At 42.2% G+C, this 25,658-nt stretch overlaps 1 protein-coding gene across 2 annotated transcripts in view; it reads right to left on the reverse strand.

Annotated features, from left to right (window-relative positions):
• Positions 1-25,658, reverse strand: part of IRF2 (interferon regulatory factor 2) — a 91,054-nt gene that overhangs the window by 6,284 nt on the left and 59,112 nt on the right. The window contains exons 1-6 of one of the 2 annotated variants that reach the window (XM_037831091.1): positions 23,749-25,073; positions 23,476-23,575; positions 22,581-22,754; positions 22,204-22,250; positions 13,101-13,218; positions 2,000-2,164 (exon numbers count right to left, since the gene is read on the reverse strand). In XM_037831091.1, coding sequence (XP_037687019.1) covers positions 2,000-2,164; positions 13,101-13,218; positions 22,204-22,250; positions 22,581-22,754; positions 23,476-23,548 — 577 coding nt within the window. In that variant the 5' untranslated portion in view covers positions 23,549-23,575; positions 23,749-25,073. Of the gene's footprint in view, positions 1-1,999; positions 2,165-13,100; positions 13,219-22,203; positions 22,251-22,580; positions 22,755-23,475; positions 23,576-23,748; positions 25,074-25,658 lie in introns of those variants that run through there. The other variant, XM_037831090.1, reaches the window with a different exon arrangement.

Genomic DNA, 25,658 nt, shown 5'->3' on the forward strand with positions numbered 1-25,658 from the left:
AGAACTCAGATGACGAAAACAACAGAAAGAACTGAAGGGCAGGCTGCAAAGCCAGGCTCCAACAAAATCTCCTGCTGCCTGCCATCGTGGCACTCAAATCTTTCTTTTCAAATCTATGCAAATGTCTTAAAAAGTGTAATGAAATTTTCATTTCTCTCTGCATGGATCAGCTATTCTCTGGTTTCTTCTGCTAAAGCAAAACGCCACTGCTGGCAGAACAGCAAGAGGAGGTCTTTCCAAAATCCCCAAGAAGACAGAAAAATTTTATTCAACAGATAAATATAAAAGTCTAAAGTCCCAAGCCCTTAAAAAAAAAAAAAAAAAAAAACACATGGGGTGTAATAATGCCTGTAGCAGCATAATATAGAAGAGTCATGAGTTTTTAGCCAGTTATATAAACATAGACAAAGGTGGCTTAGTGTTTCAAGCTTCAGTTATCTCAACCATAAAATTAAGACATAAACATTCTGTTCTGTCTCCTTTGGTGGGTCCTTGTGAAAATTAAATGAGACCACAGAAGTGTTCTAAAGGGCAAAAGGCCTATCTATGCGGTTCTCCCGAGCAGCATTACGGGGGTCAGCTAAGCAGAGGCCTCTGGCAGCCAGACACCTGGGCTCCATACGTGCAACCAGCATTGCTTTACCTACACTAGCCTTAGAGTCCTCATTTTTAAATTGGGGATAATGATGGCACCCATTCTCATGAGAATTAAACACGTCAATCGATAGCAAGCATTGTGCACAATTTCCAGAACACAATAAGCATGCACAGAGTAATAGTTATTATTATTGGGGATGGGTACAGAACCTGGCGCATGCAGGAGTTCAAAATATGCTTGATGAATAAGTAACTGATGACAAGCTTATCCTGCTTGACCAGTGATAAGATTCTTGTGGCCAAGGTTTGTTCTTGCATCCCTCTTATCTTCTTAGCATAAAAGGAACTTGGGGTTCAGGGAATACAAGGTTATTGTTTAGTGGCCGATAATTCACAAACAACTGGCTACTTGAATCAATCTGATTCTAATGCTGATCTTGTGCCCGTGATGGAGGTGGCACCCTAATGGGAGAACAATCCGTTCAGCAGCACGCAAAGGACCTGGGATGAATCCCAGAATCCCTCACGAGAGCTGATTGCAGTTACTCAAGATATCACATCTGCTTTTTTTTTAAAAAACATTTGAAAGCAATAACACTGACATAGTATTTATATTTCCTAATTATGATAGTCCCCCAAAATTAAATGGAGACCATAAGAAAGAGAGTGTAAGATGATGTAATGTTGGTGGAAAAAAGATGCCATAATTTTATGCTATAAGAATGGAAGAAAGAACTAAATCTGGTTCTAATCCTGGGACACTGGACCAATTCCTGCAATCATATGGCCATTCCCTGGGGAATGAGAGATGGGCTCAGACTCCTGGCCTGATTAAGCTGTACTAAATAGAGAAAGGAGGAAAAAGTAAGAGGCAGCGACAAGGTCACTCAATATACTGGAATGGATCTAGCAATGAGCTCAGTGTCCAAAGGATTTAGTGTAAATCCCACCCAAACACTTAATTGGCTTTGCGACTTTGGGTAAATCACTTCACCTCTGAAACTGAAAACACTGGAAGAGATGATCTCTGAGCTCCTATTCTGCTTGGTCAGACTGAGATTTCACTAAAAATACCCTGCAAGATCTCTAATAACTTGTAGTGAAAATAAAATAGACCCTGAGGAGCTGTTTCCCCAAAGCAATCTTATTATTTGTTAATCAAGCCTGACAATGTTATGGATGATCAAGAAAAGAAATGCTGTGGTCATGTCTTCAAACTGAGAACAAAAGTGCCCAAGAAGAAGTTGGTCAAGAAAATTAAAGCATCAATCATTCCAGCAAGAACAATTCTTAGGACAGAGGAGAAATTCTCTGCTGTGGGGTGAAACTGGTGATCCTAGACTAAAGGAGCTCCCTCCCTGTTTTTTTGCTCAGTTCAGAAGTTTCCCTCCTCCCCATTTACCTGCATAGGAAGACACAGGGGAAATCTGCAGAGGGTACAGCTCACTCATGCTGACCGGCTGCTCATCACTCTCAGTGGTCACCTCCACAACTTGGCAAATGTCCGGTGGGTTGGTGACAATCTCTTGATCCTCAATGTTGCTGTCCAGATGTGATTGTCCTACAACTTCAAAGAAAAGAGAGGCATCACACACCCAGGCCACTGACTTCAAAATTATAGCAGATACTCTCAAGAAAGAAAAATCTTCCCCAAAGGAACCGAATAGTCAGGTGACAGAGTCCCGGTCACCACCTGTCACCTGCCATGAAGCTGAAGAACAAGCCTTAGCTTTGGGTTGATGTCTCCATCCCCAGAGAAGCAGCCTGCCAACAATCTAGCCACCTAGAGCCATTCCTTGCATGCTGCCAAGGGCCCTGTCAGGCGGCCACGTCTAGCTCCGTGAAGCCCCAACTCAAGCCTGGTCACAGCTAAGTGCGTGACCAGAGGACTCAAGGTCAGATGTAGCCTGAGGACCAGACAGGACAGTGCGTTGAGCCTGACCCTTGTTCTCTACTCTTGCTCCGAACGAAGCTGCTGTGCTATTTTCTGAGCCCTGTGGTCCAGAGAGACATTATCCAATCTTATCAAGGAAGAAGGATCACCAAAATCTACCACATTGTGGTGCTCGTTCCTACTTCCAGTGCTCCTGCTCCTGTTTTCCCACTGGGGAAATTCCAGAACCATGGAATAGAGTCCATTTCCCAATTCTGGCAGACATTAGTAGCATCTATTCTACAGAATACTGTTAAAATCGATTCTGACCACCCTGGCTCTGGACGCTGCCTCTATCAATTTTTTATTATACTTTTTATTGTGAGATCATTGTAAATTCACAAAAAGTGTTAAGAAATAGTACAGAGATCTCGTGCACCCTTTACAATTTCCGCCACTGGCAACATCTTGCAAAACTACAGTACAAAATTACAACCAGGATTTTGACACTGATACAATCCACCCATCCTGGTTTTGCTTGTATTCATCTCTGTGTGTGTGTGTGTGTGTGAGCATGTGTATGTATTTAGTTCTGTGCAATTTTATCACCTGTAGAGGTTCATGTATCCATGACCACCGTTATATTATTGACAGTTCCCTCACCACAAGGATCTCTCAAGTTACTCTTTTGTAGCCACACCCAAAACCTTGTCCCTAACCCCTGGCAACCACTATTCTGTTCTCCATTTCTATGACTTTCGTCATTTCAAGGATGTTACGTAAATGAACTCATATGTAAATTTTGGGGAATTCCCTGTAGATTCATCCAGGTTGTTGCATGCATCAGCAAGCCTGCTGAGTAGTATTCCACGGTATGGACATACTACGGTTTAACCATTCACCCACTGAAGGACATCTGGGTTGTTTCCAGTTTTTTACTATTATAAATAAAGCTACTGTGAATATCTGTGTCCTGCTTTTTGTATAAACATAAGTTTCCTTTACGCTGAGATAAATGCCCAAGAGTGAAATTACCAGGTTGTATTACAATTGCATGTTTAGTTTTGTAAGAAACTACCAAACTGTGTTCCAGAGTGGCTGTACTATTTTATATTTTATATAAAGTGATGGATGAGTCATCTAGTTTCTCTGCATCCTTGTCAGCACTTGGTATTGTCACTATTTTAAATTTTAGCCATTCTGATAGGTGTGTCGTGACATTTCATTGAATGTCCTGCCCTTCCCTAATTTTAACCAGAATTGACATTACACTGTTGTTGACAGTTGATTGAATGAAATATTCTTTAAAACTGGTTACAATAAATAAAGGGAAGATAATAAAATGGTAATAAAAATAACAACAATAACAAAAACAAGGTCCTCAAAAAACTTTACCACCATAATCAATGTTTTACTCATACCAATCTAAGTACTTTTAGCATTTCAACCCATGAGCACATAGGGAAAGAATCACTAATCGCTATCCTAATACAGATGAAGCAGCTCAGGCACAGAGAGGTAGAGTGACTTGTCCAAGGTCACACAGTTTGGATTGTGCAGTGCTCCATCTCCCTGACATTTTCTCACCCCTCTGTATGATGTTCAGATTAGGCAAGAAGAGGACCACATTCCAGTCTCCTTGAGAAGTTCAGCCATCAGACAGGTAATATGTACGAGAGATGGGGGTGGTGGTGAAACAACTAGCATGAGGTAGGGAGAACATTATCTGACTTCTAGTCAGGGAAGGTTTTAGAGGGAAATAGGAATTCACAGGTTTGCTAATAAAGAAAGAAAGGCACAAGGAGTCTGGGAAAGCAGATTTAGGGATGTGACAAGAGAGTCCACAAAGCTACAGCATACATATAAATGGGAAATAAGATGCTCGTTAGGTTTTCCTGAAGGGGACTGTGGTGGTTTGGAGCTGTGTACCCCCAGAAAAACATGTGGGTGTGAACTCTTGTAAATAGGACCTTTTGATGAGGTTACTTCAGTTTAGGTTGACCCAGCAGAATTGCGAAGGGTCTTAATCCTATTACTGAGAGCCTTATGGGGAAGGTCACAGAGAGAGAGAAAATGCCAGAGAGAATAATCAGGAGCTGAAAATCAATGGATCCCAGAAGACAAAGGAGAAGCCAAGAGAGGCTGCCATATGCTCGCCATGTGCCAGAAAAGCCAACGATCACCAGCAGCCAGCCCTAGAATACCACAGTCTTCTGGGAGAAAGCAGTGCCTTGATTTTGGACTTCTCCTAACTTCAAACCATCAGCCAATAAATTCCCATTGTTTAAGCCAACCCACTGCATGGTATTTGAGTCAACAGCCAGAAAACGAAAACAGGGATTAAATTAAAGAAAGACAGCCTATACATGGCAGGTGGACTCCCAAATTCTTGTTTTAACCATTGGACTATCCTGTTTAAGTAGGAGAACATCAATTATGCAGTCCACTGGACACAGACTGAGTGCCAATGTTAACCTTTCTCAAGCTGTCTTCTGCCTTTTCTCTCAGGAAAAATAAATGGCTGGAAAACATGAGCTAGTTCCTAGACCTGTCCTGTCCTACCCCAAGTCTTCAGAAGTAGTTGGTGAGCACAGACAGAAAACAAAGTGTGGGTTTTTTGTTTTTGTTTTTTGGTGGGGGAGGGGGTCTTACAAGCAATACCTTGTACACTTAAGGCAATTAAGGTCTTTACTTATATAAATTTGATTTAAATCAAAGATCCTTTAATATACAGTGCTGTAAAACGTCATTTCTCCTTTGCACTGTAATTCTTTAACATAGAGACAGCAAGCTAGCTCTGAGTATAAGCGATGGCAGCAGCTCAAGGCTCTTCCTAATGATATCCCTTTGTTCTTACCGGGAATTCTCACCTCACTGCTTTTCCCCACAATGTCTGACGCAGTCACTCAACGAACAAATATTTACTGAACACCTACTTTGTTGTATTCGATATTGTTCCACGTTCTAGGAGGGGCACAGAAAGACCAATCAGTCAAGGATCCTGTTTGTAAGAAGTCTAGCAGAGGTACAGGCCAGCACATCTAAATCTAGAGAATGCATTTAAGGCAGAACATAAAGAATAAATTTAAGGCAACAGTTCTAAAAAAAATTAAAAAGCTGGATGGGGGGTTGAGTAGAAGTCATGGGATGAAAGTCAAGGAGGGGAGTATTTCTTCCAGTTAAAGGAATTACAGGCTTCAAGGAAGCAGGAATAAGGAGGGGGTGGGGGTAACCAAGCAACAGGCAAGACTGAGAATGCCGGGTTTTAGGAGCTCCTTCCTGATATACTGGCCTCGCTGTCCTCAGCCTCTCACTCACCGTCCCCGCTGCTCAGCCCCAACTATGATGTCACATCTCTTTGCGACCTTTGACTTTCTGCCTCGGGTTGCTAGTTAAGCAAACAATAGCATTATTTTACTTTTTACTTATATATGGTAGAACTTTTTGTGTCCAGCCATATCACTTGCTCCTAACTTCCATGAGCGCAGCTCAGTGACTCTCTGCTGAATAAATGGGTGAATGGAGGCACCAGGGCTCACTGACTGGTCCAGACATTCCATTTGGGAGCCGAAAACCAGAGCCCTGTGGGGGCTCAGGCAAATATGGGAGGTGACAATGTTTTCTAGAAAATTTCAAAACTGTTCCAGTAAGTGGGCTCTTTGCAAACTCGGTGAATTGACAAAAACAGCGGGCAGTGGTTGCTAGGGGCTGGGGGTAGGAGCACAAGGAGGTCTTTGGGGGTGATGAACATGTTCCATGTCTCGAATATGTCATTTGTTACATACTGAATGCATCTGTCAAAATTTAAAGGCCTGTGCAACTTAAAAAGGGTTAATTTTACTGTATGCAAATTTTACCTTCAATGTACATGACTTCTGAGAAGAAACAGAGATTAAGCACCTCTACTTGGATTTTAAGTATTACTTGAATGCTGGTGGCCAGAATGGAAAAATAGGTTTGTGTTTTCTATGCCACAACCTGGACACCCAGTTAATACAATTACCTTATCTCTAAGGGTAAATTTTCCCCGCAGGAGCTTGCTGCTTTATGCCTCGGTAAGGAAGGGATGACCACTTCCCAATGTGGGAGAGGGCACTTTAGAAACTATTCCCAGCCCTCAAGTCACAAATCCAAGGAAATCCCGACATCTGAGACGTTCTCGGGGTGTGACTGAGGCCCCATCTCTAAGCACCTCAATCTCTCTCTGTCTGCCTTTTTTCCACACCAGGTGAGCCAACCTTTGCTCCAAGTGGCAAAACAGACAGCAATGCTGATTTCTAACAACTGAAAAGTTCTGTGCACGAATAAGCAAATTATTAGCAATCTTACCATAAATAAGGTCGACAGTGGCACCTCTGTAGGTGCTCAAGAGTTCCCTGATGGTGGTAAATTATAATAACACAACCTCCCATTTCCTGAGCACTTACCTCTGCCAGAGTCTGTGCTAAGTGGCTGACTCCCATGAGCTCATGACCCTATGAAGAAGGTCCAATTATCACCCCCATTTTAGAGACAGAAACAAAGAACGATTAAATAACGAGTTCAAGGTCAGGCAGCTCAGAGAGCTACTAAGTGGCAGAACTAGGATTCAAATTCAGCTTTACCTGGTCCCAATGCTCAAATCTTCAGAGCTTTACAATAAAGTCTTCCTAACAGAAAGAGTTAATGAAGTATGACCTGAGCTGCTCTTGGTGTTCTAAGCTCCTCTTAGGATAAAAGCTTTTGAATCTCACCTTAATGGGGCTCTGGGCTCATAATCAGTAGTGAAACTTCTTTTCAACATTTCTTATATTAAGGGTGCCAAGGACATTCTCAAATGGTTAGAGGAGCTAGAAATCCACTAAGCTGCTCTCACTTATTAAGGTCAGCACATAAGGGAAAGCGCTACCCACAGGAATGTCATTTTCTCTGAACCTAGCTGCAGAGAATTACAACAACATTATTCATGGACAGTTAGGGAGGTTTGTTCCTTAAAAGGTTATTCTTACTTTATTAACAACTGTTGAGTCAACATAGGGCTCAACCTGAGAAAACAGCGTGCCCCCAGGCCTCAGAGAAACCTCTATGAGGAACGGATTATTAGAAATGGAAAAGAAAGGCCCTAGAGGGGACGTGCTCCTGCCATTTTACAGTTGGAAAAACTGAAACCCAGAGAGGTCAGGTAAATTGCCAAGGTCACCCAGGGAGCTGCAAAGTGAGGAACAAAATTTATTAGTGGGGAGTATAAGATGCGGGACTCAGCATGGCACAATAGAGAGAAATTTCTACTTAACCCTGTTTGGAAGTCTGAGTATTAAAACCGCTAATGCCGATCCTGATGATGCAGCACAGAGGGAGGCTAATTTTCTTCCCCAAATAAATTTTAATATAATTTTGATAATATAATTATAATCATAATATTATTTACTACCTTTTAATCACAGGTTGATTTACTTGTATATCTCATTTGGTCCTTGCAACAAACTCTACGAGGTAGGCAGGATCAGGATTACAATTTCCATTTTATAGATGAGGGAAACTGAGGCTCAGAGAGGTCAGGCAGTTTGCCCATGATCATGTGGTAAATGACTGCAGAAGAAGGTCTAGGACCCAAGTCTTTTAACTTCTAATTCTAGTGCTCTTTTCTTTATAAATTGTGGCCATGATTTTTTGAGGCACCCAAGAGTAATGGTGAGACAATCACTACAGGGCTAATGATTTCACAGAAAGGAGTTCTGTCCCTGTGTGGGCCCGAGTGTTCCAGACGGCAGCCCATACTCGGCCCAACAAATTGACATTAGGTGCAGGATGAAGCAAGAGTGTGGCCGGTGCAGCTTAAACTTCACTCCCATAAAAATGGCACCACAAAAGGAAGCAAATAATGTTTCCCAATAAAAAATGAGTATAACGAATCAATATGTCTCAAAGGTCAGTAATCCAGGGGAAGAAATCTGGGTAATAGTCTTGGCTTGCCAGCTCCCCAGTGTCACTGCCGAGCGTCCAGTTCTTACTGTACTATGTTGGCAGAGCCTTGGCGGCTGCTCCACATAACAATACACTTTCTCCCCGGCGGCCAAGTGGGAGCCCAAATGCTCACAATAATTCAAATTCGAAAGAGGTGGGTGGGAGTCAGGTCACGCAGGACTCTAGGAACACGAGGGGTGCCCGGGTGTTTGTCCTTGGAATATGGGAAGTCCTGGATGGTGCCATGGTGTGACCAGGACTTTTAAAGCCATCACTCTGCGTGGAGAATGACTGGGGAGGGGGCAGAAGGGAGGCAGGACTCAGCTGAGAGTGAAGCAACTGGGACCAGCAGAGAAAAAAGAAAAGAAGGGGACAAATTTGAGAAATGGGATGAGGGAAGCTAGGAGGATGTGACAGTTAATTATAAATGGGATGGGGGCAGCAAGGATGAGGGAGGAGAAAAGAAACAAGCACAGCTGCACAAAAAGACAACAGGTTTCCTGGGTAAATAAGAACTTGCTAAGGTTGCATGAACAACAGCAAACACCACTGCCCAGGACTCCCAGTCAGCAGCTGATTTCTGAGACACAGGCCCCATGCACACTCACCTCTGGGACTAGGCTTTCTGAGGTCCAACAAGGGGTAGAAAAATAAGGTACGGTATCGGTTCTGTGTCAGGGTCCACTGTGATATCTTGGTTCACAGCTCACATGGTTTTCTAGGGATCCTGATAAAACTGGATACCTTGTCTCTGGTTCCTACTTCTGAGGAGGGAACAGCTCAATCCTCCCAGAAGACAAGGAGCTTGGCTGCAATCCACAGAAAACATGCACGGAGGAGCTTCACTCCTTCTCGTCATTGAAAGACTCTCCGCCAAGCTACGTTGAATACCCTGGATGGAATTTTGTACCTTAAGCACCAGTAAAAATGGAAAATAGAACAGGGAACAAAGGAGAGGGGAAAAGATGAAGATACAGTTCTATTGACGTTGTCACCCTTGGACCACTGTTAATTCTCGGTGCAGAGGCAGCCGCTCACCCTGAGATAACCATGAGGCCTCGTGGGGACCCTAAAGGTGGTCTATTAAGTTGCAAATCTGTTCTCTAGCTCCTTCAGTCCTTCCTGTTGGTACCTGGGTTTCCAAGCTGGGTAAATAAAGTCACTCCAGGTTCAGGTCATATAAATATGTCAGTCCAATTTGGAAGTAATTATCAAGAAAAAAAAAACAAAAAAAGGAACAGCCAAAATTAACTCAAAATCTAAAATACGTTATTTCTTAATTGCCATGTCTAGTCACTAAGGATTTCTTTATTTACTTTAGAGTAATGAATGGTCTCCCTTGTTTCATAGCAATCTTTGCTTTATTGAAGGGTGGGGTTATCTTTTATCAAGAAACACAATGGGGTAATAAAGCCCTGCTAGGCAAGTCAGACAGAATGTCCACACCTGCAAACTTTTTACATTGGCCTGGAGATTATTTCAATACGGCTCAGCAAAAGCCCTGCTAACCTGGGCAAGATGCCAGGTGGGGATTGTCAGAACAATTCAACTGGCTGCCGGCTTCTTCCGTTTCCTAAAAACAGAGTCACCACACGCACACACACACACACATACATAAATTCAATGCTAAAAAAAAGTAAATAAAAAAATAAGGTTTTTTTTCCCCTCTTTCCCCTAAAAGGGAAAGCAAGGATAGGTTTTATGGGGGCTAAAATCTGTGCACTTAACCACAGTGGAGAGAGAGAACATTAGAAGACACATCTTTTATATGCAGACCCCACACTCCTCCTTGGTGTGCACAGCGAGCTAAATCTGAAAGTACATTCAGTCTTACGGACAAGACAGACCAGCACAGCCGTCTGACAGCTACTTCTGTGTGTGCGTGGGTATTTTCCTGCTAGGAGTTCTTGCAAGAACAAAAGTAAAACCTCAACAGCAATCAAGTAAAAGTTCATTTGTCAGGGCAGCAGTACATTTCATGTTTTGCACGCTGACTGGATATGTTTACAAAACAGTCAACCCCATCCAGGATAAAAACGTACTGGTGGCTGGCCCTCACTGGATCAAGTTAATTATTTTCAATCTATTTCACTAGCTAAAATAGCCTTCAGACAATGTGAAAAATGCTATAATATTTAGTACTTATTTCAGCTCCCAATTTCAATCTTATAAACATATGCATATAAGAGTAGAATGAAAACACCTTGAAGCTTTTCATTTTGGTATTGAGTTTATAAATAGATGAACTGCAAGCTAGAAATGGTGTCATGCTTAAATAAAGCATTTTTTTTAAAAGGTTGAGGCAGAATCTCACAAATCCACAGAGGCCTTAGAATCAAATTCTCTGTGCTTCTCTTCTCTCTCCACAAAATCACAAAGATTGAGACGGCCAATTAATGATCAGATGGGAGACTGTAGGTAAAACCTCTGTGAACCGTTTAAAAATTTGAGGAATTGCTATCATCAATGATCATAAATTATCCATTTCTTTAAAATACTTGTTTGTATCTGCTTCATGTATTATTATATATCTTCTTGAGGGCTATCAACTAATTAGAGAGAGACAATCAAACTCACATTGCTGGCATTTATTATCTTATTATTAAGCCCAGGAAGAGAATCATTTGATCCATCAGGAGATTCCATAACAAAAGCTGGTCTCTTCCTTTGCACGGAAGAAGGTAAAGATTCCTTAGATTAGTACCAACCCCATATAGTGCTAATTATACAAAAAGGCAAATAACGGTCAACCTGAAAGAGGATTTTCTTACTCAAGCCTTGACAAAAATTGAAGGAACTCTGGTATGGTTGTGGCTTCTGTTTAGATTTTATCTAAGGTCCAGGTCACCTCATATGTGGAGGGGAGCTCCAAAAACCAACCAACCCACTCAAAATAAGCTGAATCTTAAGGAAAGATGCATAGAGTTTTGCAAACTTTCTCCTTTTTAAAAAGAGCTCAATGGGCATACAATTCCCAGGACCAGAAGAGAAAGGCAAGATAAACAAAAGACCAGAAGAGTCTTTTTGGCCACTCCGGCTACAGGAGACCAAAAGGGAGGAGAGCTGGGAAGACTGCTGGTTGGGTAAGTAGTCTCCCTTCAGAGGGTCTGGCTTCCTTACCGGAAACTGAGAAGCAAGTTTGATCTCCGAGACCCCTCTCAGCTCAACAACTACCATGGGACAAACTGCTTCTACACAGAGGTGCCAAGTAGACTTTAGCTCTGGGAGGAAGGCGAGGCCATATCTGCCTTGAGATAGAAAACACACTCAACATATGCTTCATTCTTCCTTCCTACTGCACTCAGCCCAAGACCTCAAAGGTCAAAGGAGTTCCTGCGTATAGGATTCCACTTCAAAACAACAGCCCGGAGCTTTCTGTCAGTCCTCAACCTGAGAACCCAGAAATGAAGGTCCCCAGGTGCAAGGTTTGCTTTTACAGCTATGCCTGACCTCTGTGGTTCTTATCAGCAAGACCTTATGGAGGAAACCAGAGGCCCTGACTGTTTACAAAATGCAGCAAAGTTTAACCCCTTGGCTAAGATGCTCAGGCTCTGGGCTCTGGGATACATTAACTCAAGTTCATTGCTGGGGCTCCACTCTCGCACCAGGTCCTCATCAGCCCAGGGGACCTTATTAAAATGTAATGCAGAGCTTGTCACCCCCTTGCCCAAAACTCACCCTGTGGCTGCACTGTGTATGTAAAAATACACATAAAATTTGCTGTCTGTATATTTCAATAACAAGACTTTAAAAACAAACCCTCCAGTGGCTTCCCATCACACTCAGAATAAAACCCAACCTCCTTCCCCTGGGCTACGAGGCCCACAGAACCATCCCTGTCTCCCTCTCTGCTGCTGTCCCCGTGCTCACCACACTCAACCACACTGGCCTTTTTCTGTCGTCTCAGGTATGTCCCTACCTCAGAGGCCCTGGACAGGCGGCTCTGCTGCCCACCCTGCTTTGCCTTCTCACCCACGACCCTCAGGTGAATCTTTGCTCCTCTGACAGGCTACCCCAATCTAAATCTGGTCCCCTGTTATTCTGTCTCCTCCCACCATTCTTTTCCTTCGCTGCATTTATCACAATTGGTAATGCTTTAGTTGCTTGTGGATTTGTCTGTTTACTATCTTTCTCCTTCCATGAAGACAGAAATTGGGTCTGCCCAGTTCCCTACTCTCAATCCTGCTTATAGTATGGAGCCCAGTACATGAAAGGGGCTCGAAAGTATTTGTTGAATCAAAGTGTGCCCTTAGACACCATGTCTCTGTGTCTCAGTTTCTTCATCTGTAAAATGAGGCAAGTCTGCCATGGAACCATCCCAGAGGGCTCCTGAGGAAAGCTGGTTCCCAAGTTAAATAAACAACATGTGTTCACATGACCAAATATTGAAAGAAGACTGGGAATCATCAATCATTAGCCACTGGGAAAAACCGTTTCATCCACTTGGACTCTTTTAGGAAGTCCCCCTCAGCTTTCTTCTCTTGCAGTTTACACATCTAAGTTCTTTGATCTAATCCTCAAAGGACTTTATTTTTCACCCTGAAATCTTGGGGCTGGAACTTGCAATTTGAGATGGTTCCAGGACCTCCTCCCACTGACTGTGTTATTTCAAGATCACTGTTTTACAAACTTCAGACTCCGGAGGGCTGCTCGCGTGTATAGAAAATGAGATGTCAAAACAGTTTACCTATGATGTTCACCGTACTATCCACTTCATTTTTTATAGCTGAAGTCAGGACCGCATAGTCGGGAGAAAGATCACTTACTCCATTACTAAGCCCCAAAGATGACTCAACTGGTTCTTGCTAGGAAGAAGAAAAGAAAAAAGAATTGAGAACACTTTCTTTTCCCTCCTTTTTCTTAGCTTAAATTCTACCCTCCGCCTACTTTCTGTAACGTGAGGGTCAAGTTCATCTTCCCAATGCAATCCCTACTTCTTCAAATTAGCCTGGAGTTAAGGAAGCACATTTCTCAAAAGAGTGCACTGCTGGGTGTTTGGTTTCTTTCATTTCTCTTAAAAATAAAAATGGTATCAGAGCATCTGGCTTGCCTTTATGAAAATACTTACACCTGTAGGCAGTAGCTTGGGAGTTAAACAGAGCTACAGAACTTGTCTGTGTAGAGGCACTGCACTGCACAGATTCCAAGTGTTGCTTCTCGGATGGAGTGCTCAAGCATGAACCCCAGGTCTTCTCTCTAAAGGAAGAACTTATGCCACCCCTTGTGCAATTATTTCTTAGAAAAAGCTCTGCCTCACTGATTGGCCCAAGAACAGAAGGAACCTAGAGGAAGTTGTGGATGAATTCTCCTCAGATGTGGTTTGCCATAAAACTCTGGCCATTTGAGCATCCTGAACTAGGCGGCTGGCTGATAACATGGGCCACACTTCCAGCCATGTGGATGGAGTCCAGCCAGACAAGCCCAAACCCCTTTTGTTTCACATTGTGCCCTTCAAATGACTGAATGCTCCAACCAGCCCAAGAGGCTTCACATTCATACTAATGAAATAATGAGAGCAAATCCCTTTTCCTTATTACAGTTCTAAAATCTACGTATTCAAATACACTAGAACCCTCCATACCTCTGAGAGGGCTGACTAACTCTGGGGAAGCCAGTCCTAAGGTACAAACTGACTTTCAGCATTTTGATCGCAGGTTAGACTGCATTTGCTTCTATGAAAACAATCAGGTCAGACACATAGAAAAAAAAGCCACAGAGGACGACTGCTGGGAGAATCAAAATGGAAGAAGAGGGTGGAAGGGTGGAAAGACACAGGACTTTGAGCTGAGGACTGCGTGAGGTAAAAAAGTTAAGAATGGTGTTCAACTCTAAGGCATGTTGGGTATTTTTAACAATTTACTTACATACACTTAGAATCAATGATGAGCTTCCCCAGTTCCCGCATAGGGAAGTAACACCCCAGAGAAAATTCTCTCCTTCTTCATTATCCCACCTGACAGCTTCCCACCATGAGAAACATGACTTTAAAGGCATCACTTCACTGTACAGCTCAGTTTTTAAAAATCGTACACTGCATGGTTTACAAGATGTAAGAAAATTCAAACATGAGGAAGGGCCCAGAGCAGCCCCACTGGGCAGAATTTTTACCCCTTTCTTCCCTAGAGTCCAGGATTTTCCCTTTTTTACAAGCTCCAATTAAGAAGCCTGACCTTGCTGGAAAAGAAAAAAAACAAGAAAACTCACTTGACTATGACTTGAGTCATCATTTTTTCCCTTCCTTTTATAGGCAAACTTTTGAACAAGTGTCCACCCTGTTTAACTTCACCTCCTCGCCCAGCTTGATAAGGTCTGTGGTCCCACTTGCCTTCCACTTGTGGAATCGAGCTCCCACCACTGAGCACAGGCTCTGGAGTCAGACAGGCCCGTGGCAAAGCCTGGCTCCACCTCTCGCTAGCTGGGGACTTCACTTAACCTCTTCAAGCCTCTCCTATGATGCTGCAGAGAGCTATAAAATGAGGATGATAATAGTACCCACGTCACAGGAATGATGTAAAGATAAAAGAGATCAGTACGTGCCTGGCACCAATGAAAGCCTGTTCTTTCCCAACTCTAATGACCTTTTCTCAAGTCCCCTTCCCTTGACCCCTCTCTGACATCCAGTAGGAAGGGCCGACTCCCGCTAGACAACGTCTTGAGCTGAACTATCTGACACTACTGCAATTCTATGTCTCGGATGGTGCCTTCCTGTCTCTTTTCAATGGCCCCTTCTTTTGCCAGTGATGCTCCACATTTCATTACTCTATGTAAATTTCTTGAATTCCTTTGGAAGGAACTAACAACAGAACATGTGAAGAAACCACAGCAAGAATTGCTAGTTTTTATGGGTTTCTTTTCTTCTCTTATTATATTTTACTCATTCTGTTTCTGTTTCTTATAATGAATAAGCATATAGGTGTAAACCTAAATTATTCTGGTTTCTCAATTAAAGACCTCTAAGGGTTTCATATGATCTGTGGTTTAATTAGTGGCAAGTGATACTTCCATCACTTTACACTTGAGAAAACTGTGACTCAGAGACTAAATTAATTTTCCAAGATCACACTTCTCTTAGCCTGAGGAGAGAAAGGAATTGAACCCAGTTTTTGGGTCCTGGATATGGTTCTATTCCAGCAGCTTCCTGTCTTAATAAACCCATGTATCTTGCACTACTTTCAAAATACAACAGTATGTTCTATTGGTGGAGGCTGAGGCAGCCCTATTTTGAACATCGTTTCACTCCTCCCAAACAAACAAAACACCTCAAACAAAACAGTCAATTCCAAGGTCTTCAATGCCAACGACCTTACTGGCACTACCACTCTGGAAGGGCAATGTAGCAAGTTATACAAAACCTAGCCAGCTCTTTCCTGAAATGCCTCTCAGAGCCAAGGTGCCAAACAGCAGGTTCACAGAGAAAGACAGGCATCATACTCAGTCAAAACTTTTGAAAGGATTAGAAGTGAGATGAGCTGAACCTAAGCATACCAAAATAAAGCCAAGGAACTCAAATGTGGAAAAGGAAGCATATGGTTCTCTATGCAATATGTGCTCTGCCTCTGCCAACAGCCTCTCCACGTCCCCTCTGACGCCATCCCCAGCCCCGTACTAACTGTCCCCTGCCTTACTGCACTGTAACCTGGCCTAGCTCAGCCTGCCTCAGCCTCTTCTTTCTGGTCCCTTTCTTGCTTTAGATACAGGCCCTCCTGCAAATCAGACCTCCTATAATCTTCTTGGTTTCTAACCCTCCCACCTCTCTCCAAACGAAACCAAAAGAAGACTGCACTTCCATTCAGACTCCTCCGTGGAACAACGACTGCCAAGTATTTATGCCAGTAAGCCTATGCTGTCACTATGGAATCCTAAAGTGATTTTGTGGCAAAAGCAAACCGGTACAAGAGAGATTTTGGGGACAGGCGTGGCTTTCTTTAGTCCTCTAAAATGATACTCCTTTGGTAGGTCTCAAAGCTACACTTGCAGGGTGGGCTAAGAGGTGGGCCTGGGAGGAAGGCAGCAGAGGGCCTCCCTGGCCAGGTGCCCTCATCCTGTGCTCCGAGCCCTTCTGTCTTGTCTGGTGCCACAGCGCCTTGTCTGCAGCCTCCCTCCTCTAAGATCTAGTACCGTGGCCATAAAATCAACTCTCATCCCCTATCCCCAGCCCACCATAAACATGCACTAATTCATCTGCTCAAAATCAGTCTCCTTGACGCCAAATTCAAGGACATCAAATTTAAGGGCATCTCTAGATATCTCTGCTAACAAAAGCTTCAGGCTGACAGCCGGGCTTCTTAAAAGCTGACATTCCGGTCCCAGGCAACCAGACCCTGGGGACATGCACACTTCACACCATGGAGACCCCAATGCCACTAAGAACAGAAGCTCTAGGAAAACTAGTAAAAGCATCTGGGTTGACAGAATGTTGGAATGGCCTTTTGAAGGCTAAATTACGGTGCCAGCTGTGTGGCAATATTCTGCAGGGCTGGGGCAGTGTTCTCCAGGAGGCTGTATATGTTCTAAATCAGCATCCACTCTATGGTGCTGTTCTCCCATGGGTCCAGGAATCAAGGAGCGGAAACGAGCATGGCACTACTCATGATTTCTCCTAGTGATCCACTAGAAAAAAATTTTGTTTTCTGTCTCCACAACCTTAACCTCTGCTGGTATACAGGTCTTAGTTCCAAAAGGAGGACTGCTTCCACCAGGGGACACAACACTGATTCCATGGAACTGGAAGTTAAGACTGCCACCTGGCCACTTTGGGCTCCTCATGCCTCTGAGTCAACAGGCAAAGAAGGGATTTACCATACTAGCTGCGTTGATCGATCCTGATTATCAAGGGGAAACGGGACCAATACTACAGAATGGAGGTAAAGAAGAGTTTGCATTGAGTACAGGAGAAACCTAGTCCTAAAAACACTCTGCTTCCTTTCCTTCCTTGGAACTAGGCCATCTTCATTCTCTTCCTCTCTTTCCTGCTGTGACTTCCGATTTGACATTTTTCTTGGCTCCCTATTCTCTTCCTCTTTTCACTGAGTCTTTGTCTTTACCTCTTGGAGAAGGCACCTGTTTTCAAGGCCCTGAATAACATTCTTGAGTAAATGACCACACCACTCTACCCTGAACACTTACCTGAGCTCTATGCTTGTCAGATCCAACTTTCTACCCAACATTTGCTTGAGAGGGCTCTCTGTCATTTCACACTCAACATTTTTAAAGTTAAACTCACCATCTTCACACAACAAGCTCCCTTCCCAACACTGCCCCCTCTGAGATTTGAAAACTCAGGGTCTTCTCATCAATTCCTATTTTCACTCACCATATCCTCCTTCATTCTTGGAAGAACTGTCTCTTCCCCTCCATCCCTTTCTCGCTGTCTCTGTGAGAATAGTCCTTCCTTCAACATCAATCCCATAGTGCCCCAAATCTGCTCCAAGGAGTTCAACTGTGCCTTACTTCATAAAACCATCCACAGAGTTATTTAGCTGATCAGTTTTTAAACTGTGCTCTGACCAGTCCCCTCAAGTGCCGCACAAGAGACGGGGGGGAAGCAGAGCAGGCAGGGCAAGCCTGGGAGCCTCTTTCACCCAGGGCAGCTCTGATTTTATCTGTTTTTCAAGTCAGTTGCTGGCATGTGTTTTCATCTGATTGACATCTGAAAGCAGAAGACCTCTTCAACCCGACAGTGGAATCACTCCACTCACAGCCCTGGTAGGTGGCATCTGTCCTGTCTTTGAACAGTGATAGAAAGCATGCTGTTTTTTAATTCCACTCATCTCACTGTTAGAAAGTTCTGCTGAATCAATATCTGCTTTCCAATTTCTCCCCACAGGTGCGCTTTCAGAACCAATACAGACCCAGCCTACTCTTTACCAAGTGACCTTAGAGGCCCTCCACAATTATATTTTCCATCGTAACACTAATGCTCTGACCTGGAAGCATCTTTCAGCTTGAAAGCATGTAAACCCCATCTGCAAACACCCCTATGAGTCAGCAAGTATTAATTTATAATCCGGGGCCACCCTACTGCATGTTGTTACCTCTTGCTTTCCCACATCCAAAAGCTGCTCAAAGTAAGCCAGTTTCCTAACTTGTCCAGTGAGGACCAAACAGCGACCCTGATGTCCAGGCCTTCATTCACGGTGCTCCTGGTGCTGGGCAATGACCACCCTTTTACCCTGTCTGCCTTCCAAGGCCTGGCTCAGGACACTTGGCTTCTGAACTGCTGAGAGGCACTGGGCAGGGCGAAAGAGTGTGGGTTCTGGAGTTAGTCTGGCCTGGATTCAAAGCTCAACTCCATAAAGCAGTGCACCCTTGGGCAAATGACACCTTGCCTCCACTTCCTCGTACGCAAGAGGGAGATAACCTGCCCGCACAAGGAGAACTAAATAAGTTAATAATTACAGCTTGGAACTTGGTAGGGGCTCAAAAGTGTCAGCTACTACCCTTCCATTTTACCCACTCCTATCCTCACTGATCTGGACTTGTCTGAATTCCCAAGAGCAATCTGTACCATGGTATTTTTTGAAACACATATATGCACAGGTGATGGACAATCTAGTCTTGACCACTACTGTGCTCCTTGTTCTTATTTCCTCAGATAGTCCACTGCCTCCACACAGGCAGGGCTCAGTTTAAGTAAAACAGCCCAGAAAGTATACAGGATCTACTCATGAAGAAAACGTCAGAGAATGCCAAGACAGCGTTTCTGCAGCAACCACACAGCCAACGGCCCTGGTCTCCCAGTTTCGGAGCAAATGTCTGCTGGGTGGACTATACAGCACAGAGATAAATCACCTGAATGATCCAGGAAAAATTCTGACACTCATCCTGCACGTCCTAAATGCTGTTTGCTAATTAAAGCTTCAATCCAACTGGAAAAGCTTCAATTCAACTTAAACAGCAAATTTTCATATTCTGGTTACTGCACACAAGACACATTTTCTCAATGGGAGAAACCTAGCTAATACATCCACTGACTTACTTGACAGGACTTATTAACTCGGGGCATTGGTGCTTTGGCATATATCAAAAAGCAATGACTTAATCACTCAATAAGGATAAGATAGTTTTACCACACAATTCCAGACAACCCGGGAGTTAACTTTTGAAACTTTTATATTCTGCAGAAATATAAAATCAACATTATGGCTTCAGCAGCTGTGAACCAGAGAACACGGGAAGCTCACCGGCCTTCTCCATGTTCCACTGCTACCTTGCAGAATGGAAGCAAGAACATTTAAAATCCAAAAGTTAGGCTTTGCTTATCTGTGATGAATCACCTGGCTTCTGCTGAAGAAGCAATAGCCCTTTAAGGGACAAATTTCATCTTTATCACTTAAGGATTTCACTTTGTCCTGCATTGTTGTCCCTTCGCATTCAGTTCCCTGGGTCATCCCAGCCAGAACCCACCCAGGGCTGCACCTTCCACAACTTGCTCATTTGCAAGGCAACCCTGCCAGTGCCACCATGATTGCAGATATCCTTTATTTGTGTGAAAACCACATGTCTTTGATTCTCAAAAGCACATTTCCTCACACTCCCACCATCTCCAAAATAGGATGGACGTTAGAATCCATGAAGTGTCGTGGTTTCATCAGAAACTGCTTTTCTTTCTTAGTGGTGCACAAATACAGTGGATGAGTTTGAGCAACATTTGATAAAAGTTACTATTACTCCATTCCTATTTCTCCATTAACTGCCATTATTAATTAAATCTGTATTCTAATGTAAAACCCTCCACTCCCACCCCAGAAATTACATTTACTTATGTACCTTTTTAGTCAGCAAATATTTATGCCTCTATTTGGCCATCAAATATGTATTAATTACATGTTTTGTGCCAGGCACTGAGCTAGATGTTGTGAAAATAACAGTGAATATGAAACAGCTACACTTAATATTCTAGCAAATTCTTCAAAGTCACATATTTAAGGGGAAGTTATCTTTTTCTGATAAAACAACACTAATCAAAATGTGGGCCTTAAAAAAAATCCCAACCATGGAAAACTTGGCAGGACTGACAGCTAGGTTTTTCAATGAAAAAACAGTATACTTTTTAAATGACAGAGGAAAAACTTACAGGTTAAAAAAACTTAAAGACATAAGCCAAAATCACAGCATTTGGACCTTATCTAGATCCTAATTCAAACAAATAAACTATACAAAAGTGATAACGTTTATGAGAAAACTAGAAATTTGAACATTAGATATTTGATGACACTGGGGAATTACTGTTAATTTTTCAGATATGATAAGGATACCATGGTATTTCTAAAGTGCATTCATTCATCTTTTCAAGATATATACTAAAATGGTTATGGAAGAAATGATGCAGTGTTTGGAATTTGCTTCAAAATATTGAGTTAAACCTTATGAAATTGTTTTTCTAAGTCAAATTGGTTGAATATGAGCAATTTCATATTGGAGATGGGGAAGCGGGTGGAGGTACTTAACAAAACAAAATTGGCCATGAACTGATTAATGTTGAAATTGGAGCAATGGTCCTTGGGGTAAATTATACTCATTTGTCTCTCCCTATGCATATAAAAATTTTCCACAATAAAAAGTTTTAAAAACTTGGGCCTTAATACTGTGCCAAGTTTAAAATAAGTCAAACTAAAAATATTGAAAGTGAAACCGGAAGTATCACTACTAAAACGTTCCATCCTAGAGGCAAACAGCTCTAAAATTTTAGCCATTGATCTGTTTCCCCTCAAAATCAAACTGCCTTCACAAGTCTAACTTTGTATCTAGAGTAAATACTTTGTATCTTTTCCCACTACTTCAACACATTGGCCTGTTTTTAAACACTGTGCTGTCTGGAGAGTCTGGTTTTTCCTTCAACAGTTATTCTAGGTTAAAATCAGAATACTTGGCATCTCACTCAAGCTCAGTGCTACGTAACTGTGACCTTGGGCACACATCACTCAACTCTCTTGAGCCACAATTTCTTCATCTCAAACTGAGGTTAGTGAACTAGATCTTCTCTCTGATGGTCTGTGAGGCTGTGAAAGGGATGTCTGCCTCTTGCTTAGCAGATGACATTTGTCCCTAATTGCAAACAGCACATTTGGTCATACTCTCATTATGTGACCAAAACTACCCAATGTACGGCCCAAAGATCCTCAAACCACGGCGGCTGAGCAGAATTAACTGCAGGGGGAGTTCAGTCTACGCTCAACAGCAAAGCTCACACACACAAGCGCGCGCGCACACACACAGTGAAAAACCCTTGAGAGATGTGAGAGCTGGTTCTGAAGCAGAGCAGAAAACTATCAAGAACCACACCAAATGCCTTCGTTGACGACTGAGTCCCTATCCTAATGGTCTGCCATTAAATATACATAAATTATATAAAATATATTTGATACATTTTAGTCTAAGTATATGATATTTAATATATATTAACATATATTAACATATATTTAAAACCGGAAACTGCACTTAATATCATCAGACTTTAGCTGGTTGCTGGAGCTTGGCTGGAACAAAGCGAGCAGCCGATCATAGTTCTGGAGACCAGATGGCGGCTGGAGACTGTCAAGCTCAGTTTGAACATGTGACTTCATTCATAAATTTCTCAGTGAAATTGGATTAAGCAAGGGATATATGTACTTGTGTCTGCAAGTGGTTGCATGCCAAAGAGAAGACATGTAAAGTACATAAAACACAACAGCAAAAGAAGAAAGATTAAATACTTCACAGAGAGCCAATTTCTTGTTTCTATGAAACAGAACATCAGTCATTAATATGGTCACAACTTTGGCCTTTCTCTCTGAACAACCAAAGATTACCTTGATGTGTTTAACTCTATCTTCTTTTTCTGTCTTTGGTTTCTTTCCTGTGGCAACAACAACAAAAAAAAATAGTTTGGGATTAATTCGTGAAGCACACACAGAGAAAGGTTTCTCCTAAACTCATCTGCTTCTGAAGCTCTCAAGGAACCTTGCTGCCTTAATCTGTACATGGTCAAAATTCCAATGTTTCTTTTTTACTGCTTTTTGTGACCTGAAAGTCATTTTTCTCACCCAGGTAAGGGCAGAATTATGACCCCCAGTAGAGGGGTTTCACCTTTGGAGTGAGTACAGATGTGGAAATAAAGACATCAAGAAGTTATTACGATATATAATAAGTGATCAATTTTTTTTAGCCAGTAAATATCTTTATCTACCTTTCTTAGGTCGTTCAGATAAGGGCAACATCCGGTACACTCTGAAGGCATTGTTTCCCTTCTTTATACTTTTATCCTTGACTTCTTCAATATCAGGCAAGGAGTTCATGGCACATCGGAAATTTGCCTTCCATGTTTTTGGATCAGGTTTATCTACTCCTGGTTGATGCTTTCCTAACAAAATAAGCAGAGGTTAAGAAAAAAGAGGAAAAATTCAGACACAGTATAAGAATTTCTTGAAATATAGAACTGCAGGTCAGGTGGACACAGAAAGCTTTTCATTCAGGCTGTACCTAAAGCAACCAACTGTCTCATTGTGCCTAGGACTGAGCGAGGAGGGTCTCAGGATGCTGGAATTTAGTTTTAAAACCCGGCCAGTTCAGGGCAAACTGGGACAAGTAGTTCGTCCCGGCTACACCAAACAGCTTGAAGGAAAATTATGACGGCAGCAGAATGAAGGGTTAAGGTAAGTGGTATAGAAGGCTGGAAAGCCAACTAGCAGGAGTAACTTGTGTTCTTTGTTTTTTTTCTTCTGACCTTCAAATATTAAATCATTCTAGTAAGCAAATCCTTACTTAAATTTTGTAATAAATACATTCCTGACTACCATTTTGGCAGATACATTCAACCCAAGCTTACACCTCCAGAACAAATGAGTTTTAGAGTCTTTTTGCACACACCTGGAGAACTTCTCAGAATACTACATTTATGGGAGACCCCAGGATTGAGATTCTATGGGATGCTGGTACCCCATGTGTCCCCAGCATAGGGCACAATTTATAGATTTTTGCAGAGCTAACTTCATGAGGCCACAAATCAGGAGATTTTATATGTGTAAAGAAAACAAAAGCAGGTGCTAATGCCTGCCTCTCTTCACAAGCAGGGGTTTTAATACCTGTATGGATTGCCCAATTTCTAAAGAGTGGAGCATCTTTTTCCACATCCCATCCATGTCTAGCCGCATGCATCCAGGGGATCTGAAAAATCTTCTTTTCCTGAAAAAAAAAAGAACAGCAAAGAAGAACTACAGCTATGGGTCTCAGCCTACATGGACGAGGTTCTTAAATAGTTCTAAGCAGTAAGATCCCCCACTAAGTATCACTGGATTTGTTAATCATCTACAATAAAATCTGTGAATCAAGCTGGGCCCCAAATCTTGATAGTCTACCTCAGGTGAGGCGCAGAGTCATGCAGCGCATGGAAGAGCGGGAATACATTCCAAGGTCAATGGTGATCATTTGGGAAACATCAATGTTTTCCGTTACTGCACCTCTTCTCTTTTATGGCACGCCTAAGAACTGACAACTGACTAAAACTTTTTATGCTTATTCTTATAATTTATTCCCCTCCCTTGGTAAATAAGAACTGCAGCTGCCATGGGTGAATTAAAAATTAGGTAACTTTCCAAAATAACACCCATCTGTGCTGCTAAAGGGAAGTTGGGGTTATCTGAGGTCACGGTTACAGAGAATGAATATCACAATCTGCTTGGTGTATTCAAAAGAAATAGATTTCCAATGTTCTAACCACTCTGTGTCTCCTGTTCCATAAAAAACAGCCAAGAGTACAAACAAAGATGTACAGAGTATGTGGAGATGACACTCCTTTTGTGGAGAAGAGTCCTTTGGTACAATCCTTCTATCAGACTCTCTCGTAGAGCCCAAGAGGTAACTTAAATTTGCTTACAGTCACACTGACAAACCCATGTTTAGAAACGAATGCTTTGGAAATAAAGTCATACTCATAGTAAAACTACATTTATGAAACCTGGTTCCATCAGCTCTCTGACCACCAGTAGTTACTAATGTCCTGTGTCACTTTACATTTGACTAAGCAAGTTCACATGGTGCTCATGTTTGTTTCTTGCAACCACCTAAGAATGTGCTACTATTTCCATTTGACGAATGTAGAAATTGAGGAACAGAATTAAATTATTGAGCCGAGGGTCATATGGAACTAAGGGTCTAGATTCAAAACCAAAGCCATATCATCCCACATTCAATGACTTCATCACGACACCTCGTCTCCCAAAACATCTTTTGGATTTAAAAGATACCCTGTCAGAGGACAGGACTGTTGGTTTGAATTCTGGAGGAGGTAAGGTCCAGGAAATCGTATGTTTTTTGAAGTTCTCAAGGTAGATCTAATAATTACTAGGTATGGGGGCCGCCTCCACAACTTACCAGTGAAGGAAAGAAAACGTCAGTAGGGATTTTCCACCACTTTGGTCTCATACAATGAAATATAGAAAGGGCCCAACTGTCTCAAAAGGGGCTTAAGGCCTCCCCACAGAACCAGTTGCCTGAACTAAAAATGTTTCAGAACCATGTGAGAGTTTCCCAAAAACTGTTAAAAGGGAAAATTCTATTGTATTTAAAAGTCAGTTAACCAAGAGGAACTGAAAGCGAGAGATTTTTTTTTCATAAATGACTCCTTGTTTATTCTGTATCATCCAAAAAGAAAACAAGGTTTCAGTTTAGCCATTTTCAAAAGGGCAATGATCAGAAAAGGGCTAGGTGAAATTTTATTTTTTAATGTAGGGGAAAATCGGAGAGCAAAATTACTTAAAGTTTTTTTGATATACATATGAAAACAAATACAAATGGGGAAAAAAAGAATTTATTTTAGTGAGAAAACTTTTCCTGAAAGTACATAACCCCAAATCTAAAAACTTTAAGCTTAAAGATAGAGAAGCCTAAAGAATTTGCTGCTGTAGTTTTTGCTAGGTCAAAGGGGAAGTAGGGTGGCACAATCAGAAATCTATTTTATAAGTTACAAAGTTAATAACTATAAGGTAGAACTTTTTAAGAATTTGCATACACAGGTGCACACTTGTGCACACACACATACATACCCCAGTATACACACTACCAAATCTAGTCTCACAGAAACTATGTCAAAATCATGAAACCACAGGAGCAATGGGCTGATCCTAGCAGTAGCCACTATTCACGTTCTTGGAAACAGTCAGGGTATAATCATCAAAAAATAACATGAAAATAATACTCATTTCCAGTAGAAATGTGAACAGATAAGAAAATACCTACAAGTCCATTTCCCTCTGATCATCTCTTAACT

The sequence above is a fragment of the Choloepus didactylus genome, chromosome 3 (assembly GCF_015220235.1).
Source record: "Choloepus didactylus isolate mChoDid1 chromosome 3, mChoDid1.pri, whole genome shotgun sequence".
Taxonomy (NCBI): Eukaryota; Metazoa; Chordata; class Mammalia; order Pilosa; family Megalonychidae; genus Choloepus; species Choloepus didactylus.